General features: G+C 41.3%; 1 protein-coding gene across 1 annotated transcript in view; it reads left to right on the forward strand.

The window, feature by feature from the left end:
* The window catches only part of LOC126419661 (uncharacterized), a 733,764-nt gene extending 728,422 nt beyond the window's left edge, over positions 1 to 5,342 (forward strand). The window contains exon 17 of the mRNA XM_050086850.1: positions 4,185 to 5,342. Coding sequence (XP_049942807.1) covers positions 4,185 to 4,520 — 336 coding nt within the window. The 3' untranslated portion in view covers positions 4,521 to 5,342. The remainder of the gene's footprint in view (positions 1 to 4,184) is intronic.
* The last annotated feature ends 5,338 nt before the right edge of the window (positions 5,343 to 10,680 follow it).

Genomic DNA, 10,680 nt, shown 5'->3' on the forward strand with positions numbered 1-10,680 from the left:
ATCCTTAATTATATTTGTTTCTAATAATAAAAGTCAGCTTTAGTTAAATTAAGATTTAGACAAACAAAAACTAGAAACATAATTTACATATGGATTTTGTGGCTTCATATAGAGTTTAAGTGAGGTTGAGTATTCTGATGCAAAGTCCTTCAACAAGCTACCTATCAAACAAAACAAGAAAATGGGGATCTCTATGAGTTAAAATAAATAAATGAAAGCACACTTTATTAGCCAATTCTACAAGTTTTTAGAATACTCTTATTCAAGAATTGAAGATTACGATTAACTTTGTGACAAATAGCATTGTTCAGTGCATATGTTTCTGTTCTAATGGTACACATATGAATATTTTTAAGTGATAAAATCAGTATTGTCATGTCAATAGCAGAAAAATTTAAGCTGGTCTTGTGTCAGCTATGATGCTCACCAACTGATCTAAACGTGATATAACATTGAAGACAGCTATGTTAAGTTTGATAGTTGGTGTTGATGTCTTAAAAATATAAAGTACCTGGTAAACATTCAAAAATGTATATTCTGGTATCATTTATGACACTATAATTACCAACATTTAACCATCAATGGAAGAAAGAGAGGAGAGAAGCATGGCAAACATTCTAATAGCATCAGTACCATTATAAATTAGACAATTGTAGGGAAAGCAATCAGTTAGTCCTCACTGATGGAACTGTTCTGATATTAAACTGAAGTAATTTTGAAAAGTAATAGAAAACCTAAATCACAACAGTGATTTAATATGAATTTTTCTGAACAAAAGTCCTTTTTTCAACCAGGACTCCATCTTGCTGACAAGGGAACCTCCCCATCGCACCCCCCTCAGATTTCGTTATAAGTTGGCACAGTGGATAGTCCTTGAAAAACTGAACACAGATCAATCAAGAAAACAGGAAGAAGATGTGTGGAACTGTGAAAAAAATAAGCAAAATATACAAACTGAGTAGTCCATGCGCAACATATGCAACATCAAGGATAGTGTGAGCTCAGTAGCGCCGTGGTTAGCATGAGCAGCTGTGGAAAGAGATGTCCTTGGTTCAAGTCTTCCCTCGAGTGAAAAGTTTACTTTCTTTATTTTCGCAAAGTTATGATCTGTCCGTTCATTCATTGACATCTCTGTTCATTGTAATAAGTTTAGTGTCTGTGTTTTGCGACCGCACTGCAGAACGGTTTGATTAGTAGACAAAAGGACATGCTTCTCCAATGGGAACTGAAAACATTTGATCACAAGGTCATAGGTCAACCGATTCCTCCATAGGAAAACACCGGTGATGGCATGTGCATCACATGACAGGAATATGTTGTCGACCCACCTAACCTGTACACTTGGCGAATGGGTAAAAAGATTCTTCTACCTTGCCCGATTTAGGTTTTCTTCTGGATGTGATAATCACTCCCAGAAAAGTGATGAAAACATAAGAGTTTGTCACATAAACTGAAAATAAAAAATTAAACTTTTTACTCAAGCAAAGACTTGAACTAAGGACCTCTCGTTCCACACCTGCTCACGCTAACTACAGGACCGCGGTGCTCCTGAGCTCAGATTACCCTTGATGTTACCTATCTTGCGTATGGACTACTCAGTTTGTATATTTTGCTTAGTTTTTTCATAGTTCCACATAACTTCTTCCTGTTTTCTCAAATGATCTGTGTTCATTTTTTCAAGGCCTATCCACTGTGCCAACTTATAACTTGTGAGTGAATATACTGGCAGATGCAGCAGGCATTCTTTTCTGTGAACAGGAAATGTATTTTCTTCAGTACAATCATTGTTACATGTCCAGAGAATGTACAGTGTAACTAAATCAGTGCAAATGGTCAAAAACTTTGACCAAACAAGAGGAAGAATAAACAAATAGCAGTCATCTGATGAACATATCTGACCTTAACAAACTTTGAAGTGTTCCACTTTAACTCTACAGTTGATAGAAATAAACATCAGAAAGAGCTTGATGATGGCCACATCTAAATTGCTTTCAACTGTTAAGCACAACTCAACTGTCTAACAATTGGCACAATTGGATAATGGTATCACTTTGTTTCCATCCCGGACTTTCCATTGTTCAAAAAAGGTTCAGATGCTTAACTTTTCAGCCCAAAGAACTTTTGACGGATTATAGTTATTTATAACTTCTTTTCGCCTAGATGTATATTGATTGAAGACTCATGAAACACAGACAAACATTTGTTACAGCTTTGATAATCAACGGCATACAGTTATTGAATTCTTTTTTATGGGACTATGGTATTTTTTTGACCCATGATAGCAGATATGTAGAAAAAAATTCAGGGATGTAATACTTTTGTAGGTTTGATAAATTATGGAGTGAAAAGACAGTGTGGAGATTATTATGGTGCTACTGCCACTGTTTGACTGCCATACTACCTTCAAGTTTACTCCATTGCGCAGAAACTAGTGATGCTGGAGGCAAGTTTATATGATGTGCATGCCACTCTAGACAGAAACCAGCGTTGTTTCTAATGCGATCAGTGAACTACTTTCTATGTAGATCACTGATATAACATTCTTTTGATACAAACAATATTTAAACTTTTTTTTAATCCAGTGTTAAAGTGTGACCTGGCAGTGCGGTATGTCATGGAGGGTGGCATACTGTTCAAGTGGCTGATCAACAGTACAAAGCTCCCCATATTTAAAGTAGAACCAAAGATGATATCTGTATCTCAGTGATTAATGAAGTTGCAAAAATGTATTGTGTTTGTTTCATGAGCCCCTGATAACTATTCACCTAAGTGAAAAGCAATTACAGCTATCTTCAACAGGCCGAAATATGTTAGATGAAAAACTTAGGTGGTTCACCCTGTGTGGATAACCAGATACTACATAGCACTTTTTATTATGATGGTATACATCTATTATTTTAAACACTGATGAGCAAAAATATTATGATCACATGCTCGACAGCATTTGCTCCACCTCTGAAATGCAGTACAGCAGGGATTCTGCATGGCATGAAACAGATAAGTTCTTGGTAGGATTCCAGAGGTACGTGGTTCTAGATGCCTATGCACAGATCATACATTTCCATAAATTATAGGCCAATGGTTTATGAGAATGGAACTGACACTTGCTAGCATCCCAGATGTGCTTCGTCAGCTTCAAATCAGATGAATCTGGTGACCAAGACATCAGTGTGAATTCCCTACCATTCTCTTTAAAGCACTGTAGAATGAATCTGGTGTTGTGACATCGACAGTCATCCTGCTGGAAGGAGCAGTCTCTGTCCAAGAAGACATCAAGAATGAAGGGATGCGCGTGGTCCATAACAATATTACCTTAGTTTATGGTTGACATGGTACCTTCAGTTACTACCACAGATCTCATGGAAGCTCAGATGAATGTCCCCTACAGGACAATACTGCTTCCACCAGCCTGCATCCATGGCATTGTACATGTTTTGGCAAGCCATTCATCTGGATGACAGTGTATCCAGATACAACCATCATTATGTTGTAAGAAGAAATGTCAGTCATCTGGCCAGACGACATATTTCCACTGGTGCCATGCCTACTGCAATCTTAACTGACAATGTCTTGGATCTACGCAGAAACATAGGAAGACATCTGCTGCAGAGCTGAATGATGTGCTCCAAAACATTTGTGCCTCTATTAGCATTGTAATTTGTCCTAAGATCAACAGATTGCTGCCTATCCTGCTTCATAGAACGAGCAATCCTCCAACCTCCGCATTCTGTGATGATGCATGGACACCCAACTCTTTGTCACCAGCTCATGACTTCACCATCATTAAATAGTTCTGTAGACGCTTATGACAGTAGCAAGCAAATAGCTGAACATCTTCGCTGTTCCCAATGATCTGCCCTCATCAAATTCATTAATGTCAGTGAATTTCCCCATTTGTCACCCATACACTTGCTAGAATGATTACACATCCATCCTTTCTCTGCTTACACACTTTTCTTGCCGTGACAAGTGCCTGCAGTCTCATCGGACAGCACTCAGTATCATGATAGGCAGTGGTCATAATGTTTGGCTCATCAGTGTAAACAGTATCAGTTTCTTTACTTCAGTTCATTATAAGTGTTTCTGTATTGGGCTACCACCCATGTTATTTACCCAATGAGTACTGCAACAATCTGAGCATTGAGAAGATGTAATACAGCATTTTTGTTTCCAATTCTGTCCAGGTACTAGTTGTGTCTGCTCGTGATCCACGAGGCCGCCTGCTGTATGTTGGCCCTGCATCCTGCCGAGCCAGTTCGAGCAGTGATTCACAGCGACGCTCACACAAAGCTAGGGCACCACCGAGGCCTGGAAACTCAGCGGGATCTGAAGCACTCTCAGTGAAGAAATCCGCTGAAATTGCAGCACTTTTCTCAAAACAAGCTCTTTCAGCTCCTAATGATGAAGTATTTTACAACACACTCGAGCCACCAGACTATTATTTGACAGCAAGAGGAGCCAAGACTGCATCAAATTATATGGCAAGCAACTTAGAGAACTCACTTGGATATCTACCATAGGAGTGTCATTAAGAACAGCTGCACATCTTTCTGCTCATGTGTACAAACAGTTTTGATTGCCTTTGTTTGGGAAGCAGCTATACTAAATATCCTCCTCCTCCTTATCCTCCTACTCCTCCTCCAACAACAATAACAAAGTATACATTAATGTTATAAAATAATGTGAGCTAAAATAAAACTAAAATACAAAGATGTGAAAAGTGAAAGTTAAATAGTGATGAGATTGCATTTCTGGTACCTTCATAGTTTACTCAGTGAGCAAAAGAAGTAACTTTAGTTTTTCATGGGTGAGGACTGCTAAGTTTTGACCTCTACTTGCTATTGTTATAGTGTCTGATGTGTTAATATTACTGCTTAAAATCTAATTAAAAGCTGTCTAATACATTCAGATTCATTGAATATTATGTTAATGAATGAACTGTGGAAAAGTTGCTGCCAACGTCTTGCAAGTACTTTCTTCTGGACAAGAGTTATCCTGTATTACAGACAGGATAACCAAGACATGTTCACGGAGGACCTACCTTAAATGTTGTATGAAAAGCTTGTCATGATGTGTTACCTCATAGTTTCTATGTATGAGTCACAATGTCCTGTAAATGATATACCTCAGAAAAGCAACCAAGAATTCAATAACATGGCAAGTTCAGATGTGATCAGTGTCATAAAGTGTGATGATAACCAATAAGGGGGAAAAATGTGCAATATAACTGATATGAAAAAATGTGCAATATCATGTGCAATATTCTTAACCTTTTATTTATATAAAAACTGGTGTACATAAATATACAGACAAATGTGTGAATACAAATTGCTTTCATTATTTTCCAGACATTTGTTATTTCTGTGATATAAAAAAAGACAGAATTATTGTAACAAGTAAGCTGAAAGCTGTAAATACACTAATTTAGTATCATCTGTTCTTTTTTTAATAATCCTTTAAAATGTATATGAAGCTCAATTCAAATGTCCACATACTCAAATTTCTACCATAATCTAATGTCACCTGAAGAGAATTTTAACCAACTTCATGGAATAGAAGTCTCATTGAGAGCAAAGTCGTTTCAAATGGACTGCTAATTCATTTGGAGAAAGATGAGAGGACTGCTCCCACTGTTATCTGAAATGACAGGGAGAAACTGTCAAGAGTGTAAAACAGAATGGTTTGACAGGGGTTTGGACATCACTCCTTCTGAGTAAGGGAAATAGCTACAGGTTGTTTGTAAGTTTCACCTGTACCAGTGTAATATGTGCTGTGAGGTAGGCGGTGAAAAATGTTGCTCATCTGTTTATGCCACATTGATACAGTAATGAGCATGAGCTGACCAATATTCTTCCTAACAAAGTGGGCAGATAATGTTTCATTAATACAAAGCTGCTGCAAGATCCAAATTACTTAGTAAAAAAGTGTTTTCTTTTCCTTGTGAGAAACACGGGCTGTGAAGAATTATTGAAATAAATTGAGCAATTTAGTGGAGTTTGGTGACCAAGTGTCAGACTAAAAATACAAAGAGTTGAATTTTTAATTTGTACTTCAATTTTTTCTTTCACTTCTCAGTTCTTGAAGCTCTATGAATAATTTACGTATGTTGAAAATGTCAAGTTGCACCATGGTTCAGAGACCATGTCAGCCTGTATAACGCCAAGAGGATTTGCCACAAAGTAATGCATTGTATTATTTTTCTTTTTAATTTATTGATCAGATAAGCTAAACAACTTAAAATTCTTTGAATTATGACTCTACCAAATCAAAACATTTTTATCAGTGCAATTTCCACTGAATTGAGATGCTCTTCAGGGAAGCCGTCAAAGAAGCTTGCATGTTGTCCAGTGACTCAGGATGCTTTCCTTTGGGAGCCCTTGCCAGCGAAAACAAAACAAAAAAGTCTAGGTCAGGTCAGGACTGTAGGACAGCCATGGCACTGTCACACCAATCCGGATCAGATAGGCTGTGACAAGAAAGGTGATGGGAGCCAGTATGTAGAGGGGACAGGACCCCTCCTTGTGGACAGCCTCTAGTGGTGTTGATTACCATTTTTTCTTGAATCATGGTGGCTTCTACTTTTCTACCACTAAGCATGGCTTTAATCCACCTGCAAATGGTGGTCTCCAAGCCATGCACCTCTGCTATCTTAACCATGGATTCGAAGATCATGTTGCTAAAAGCCCCTTCGATGTCCAAGAAGATGCAGAGGTCTATTTTCTGAAAGTGTAGTGCTTTCTTCACCATCTCAACAAGATGGTGGAGTGCAGTTTCACACGATTTTCCTGGTTGGTATGCATGTTGGTTTATGTGTAGAGTGACCCTAGTTAACCTCCTTATTCAAACATGGATGTTGACCAGTTTTTCTCATGTTTTAAGAAGAAAGATGGCCACACTGATTGGTCTCATATTCTTGGCCTTGGCATGATCAATTCTCCCTGGCTTAGGAACGAAAACAACCTTCACTGCCCTCCAGACATTAGTAACGATTCTGCTGCTAGGCTAACCCTAAATAACCTGCATAGGAATCTTGTTCATTCCTGCTTGTTGCAAGAGCGCTGGAAAAATTCCATCTGGGCCAGGTGACTTCAACGGTTGGAGTGTTCCCACCACCCATTGTATTTTACTATGATCAACACATTCTCCGGCAGATTCCCACTTCTCCCTTCAAATACCTGAAAACCGACATCTCATGGGGTTCTCATCGTGGTCTACGTTGCCTGCTGTCAGAGTACATTGAGGAAAATGAGTCTTGAGGAGTAGTTCCAGCATTTCAGGTGCTGTTCTTGTATAACCCCATCCTCTTTCCTTAAAGTTCCTTCTGGATTGGTATCCTGGCGAGGATTTTGTAAAGTGTGGCCTGAACAGCCATACCCTCTACCTCCTCACAGAATACCTTCCAAGACGCCAGCTTTGCTTGCTTAATTGCAAGATTGTATTTGACAATGCCTCCTGATATTCTGCTCATTGTCCTTGATAGGCTTGAGTCAAGGTCCCTCCTATACACCTCCCAGTCCGTTTTCCTGGGCTTCCTATAGGACATGGGCTGTCTAGATGCCCATTTCAACCTCGAACTTAATGTACACGTGGTCTGATGAGGATGGTTCTAAAGCCACATGCCATTGTTTGACATAAGTACCCATCAAAGTGGAACCAAAGGTTGTGTCAATTACCCCTTCCCTTCTTATATTCCTAAATGTAGGTCCGTTGCCCCTATTGAGGATTTCTAAGTTATTAACTAGAAGAAATTCTAGAAGGTTCTCACCTCTAATGTTGGTGTCACTGCTGCCCCTCACTAAGTTGTGGACATTAGCATCACCTCCAACCAATAGTTGGTCGCCCTGTTGTGCACAGGCTTCTGTCAGTCTCCTCACCTCCTGAGAAGGAGGAGCACAGTCCTCTTAAGGAAGGTATGCCGAGGTCATTAGAAAGTCCCTCGTGATACCTTCCTCATGATGCTACATCCTGATGGTCACTAAGTCCCTAGAGCAAAAGTCCTCCATGGGCATGAAGGGGATTCCATGTTTTACATAAATGCACGTTCTGAAGTTTCTAATATTTCTAGCATAAACCAGCTTCCCTCTAGTGCTGCAGAGGCCTGAAACACCCCCTTTATATAGACAGGGTTCCTGAATCAGGGCCACATCCACTTCTTGTCTTCCCAGAAGACGACTCAGAGCAGCAGTGGCCCCCGCACTGTGTTGCAAGTTTTTGTGGAGCACATTCAGTATCCATCTTGCCACAATTGTCGCTTCTGATGTCTTTGATTACCCTGACTGCAAACTGTAAGAACCCAGGTCCTGTTCCAGCATTGCCTTCAGGGACTTCTCTCCGACTCGCACCACAAGGCTTTCGCCGTTTGGTGCAACCTTCAGGTTGATTACTTTTAATCCTCTGACGAGACTTTCGGGTTTTGAGACCCTATTTTCTCTATCAGAGTCTCTGGAGAGGTGTCCTTAAGGAGTTTTGGCACCCATATTAATAACTTTGCGCACTTGAAGAGCTCAGCTGCTGTTTTCACCAGCAGCTTTGCGTCCTCCCACGGTGATACTAGGAGCACCCTCTCCTTGAGCCAGTCCACTGTAACCACCCCCTCGCAGACAAAGATAAGAGCACCGTGATCCAGATAGACTCTCCTGAATTTTGGTTTTGGACCAGCGTCCCTCGCCCCCCCCCCCCCCCATCCCCCCATACCATTGTTCTCAAAGAGAGCCATTTGTACGAGTTCCTCCCGCTGCAAGGTCATCTTGACATGTGGACAGCATTGCTGGATAAGCGCCATCCTAAAAACTGAGACTGCAGTATTTTAGGTCTGTTTCTCTATTTCTTGCCTGGGCTTTTTCTGGATACGTTTATTCTGAGAAGTAGGAGTCTTAGATTCTTCCCTTGTTCTCTTACTGCCTGACCTCGATGATGAAGATGTTTTTACACCCCCTTCACCCTGGGACAGTCTTTTCTTGGAAGTCTGGAGCTCAATCCCTTTTAGCTCCCTCCACTTTTATTTAGGAAGCCACTATTTTCCTTCCTTTAGCTTTTGTTCTCTAAGAAGTTTTCTCCTCTGAGCCCCAGATAAGTCTTTGATCTTAATCTGGTCCAATTTCTTAGCAACCATTCCCACTTCTTGAACAGATCTGTCCACCTATTCAGCAGAGGGGATGTTTTCCATCGGTTCCAGCCCTGATGTTTGGGTGCCTGAGGACTCAACTTACCCTTCAGTATTGCTGGTCCATTTTGGCCCCACGAGTGTTGGGGATCTAATCGGTCCACACCACGGAAAACCCACAAGGTGCAAGTCTAATTACTCAGTGAGGTCTCCCGGATGTGAAATGACAGGTCATTGTGGTACACACTTAGTCTGGTCCATCAGCCAAGACCTTACCAACCGTAGGTTCCGACAGCCGTCATAGCTATCAGCTTCACGCAAAGACACAAGCCTCCCCACCCACACGGACAGTGCTTCTTCAAGGTGGTTTCCCCCGGACAGGCACAGGTACGTCTTAACTCATAAGGAGCTAAACTGCAAAGTCTCCTAGTACAGAGAATCGCACTGAGCACTGACAGTTAACATTTGCGAGCGATTTGAGGACAACGACGTACGCACTATTCCCGCCATATAGCGTGTACTGTGCCAATTAGCTTAGTTATGGAACAACTAAGAGTCTTTGCTTCACCGAAGACGTAGGAAATGTATGAGGTTCACAGCTCGTGCCGACAGCCGCCACTGCCGCCGCCGCCGAAGGTAAAAACGCGCGCTCACGCTACGCCAGCAAGTGATATTCAGTTGACTCTCAGAAATGCAGACGTCTTTGTCTCTACTAAGTTTTGTACATTCAGCCATGACCTGTAGTTAAACATATTCACGATTGTCGGGTTTAATGGAAGCAGATGTACTTCTTTTTGATTACTCTTTACCGACCCTCATTCAATTTTGGGTATTTTCATTGTGCATTTTAGTGTAATTCATATCTCTGGCCCCAACTGTATTTAATTTGTTTGTATTTTTATCGTGAAGGGACGACGTAAACGCCGGCCGAAGTGGCCGAGCGGTTGGTTCTAGGCACTACAGTCTGGAACAGCGCGACTGCTGCGGTCGCAGGTTTCAATCCTGCCTCGGGCATGGATGTGTGTGATTTCCTTAGGTTAGTTAAGTTTAAGTAGTTCTAGGGGACTGATGACCTCAGCAGTTAAGTCCCATAGTACTCAGTGTCATTTGAACCATTTGAACGACGTAAACATGGAGAACGACACCATTGGTGTTGGTTCAGTGGATACCGTTGGTCTTGGATTATTTAGCAGCTGAGCCGAGTTCTTTACAGCCGTGTGGTTCAACAATTCCCGTCTAGTGCACGTTCACTTGTGCCTCGTACCTCATCTGGCTACTCCGGTTCACTAACTGCCGGTACTAAGCAATTTCACTCTGCCTTGCAAACGAAGACGCAAGCTTGCTCTCGATTGTGGACAAGCCTGCACAGCGATGAATAACTAACAGAAATTGAGAAAAAAAGCACAGGTAGGTCTCGTAAACTGGCCTACGGCCGGGAGAGCGGTGTGCTGAGCACATACCCCTCCATATCCGCATCCGGTGACGTCTGTAGGGTGAGGATGACACGGCGGCCGGTCGGTACCGTTGGGCCTTCCAAGGCCTGTTCGGGCGGAGTTTAGTTCAGGGGACATTAAATA

Source organism: Schistocerca serialis, chromosome 9 (assembly GCF_023864345.2).
Source record: "Schistocerca serialis cubense isolate TAMUIC-IGC-003099 chromosome 9, iqSchSeri2.2, whole genome shotgun sequence".
NCBI lineage: Eukaryota > Metazoa > Arthropoda > Insecta > Orthoptera > Acrididae > Schistocerca > Schistocerca serialis.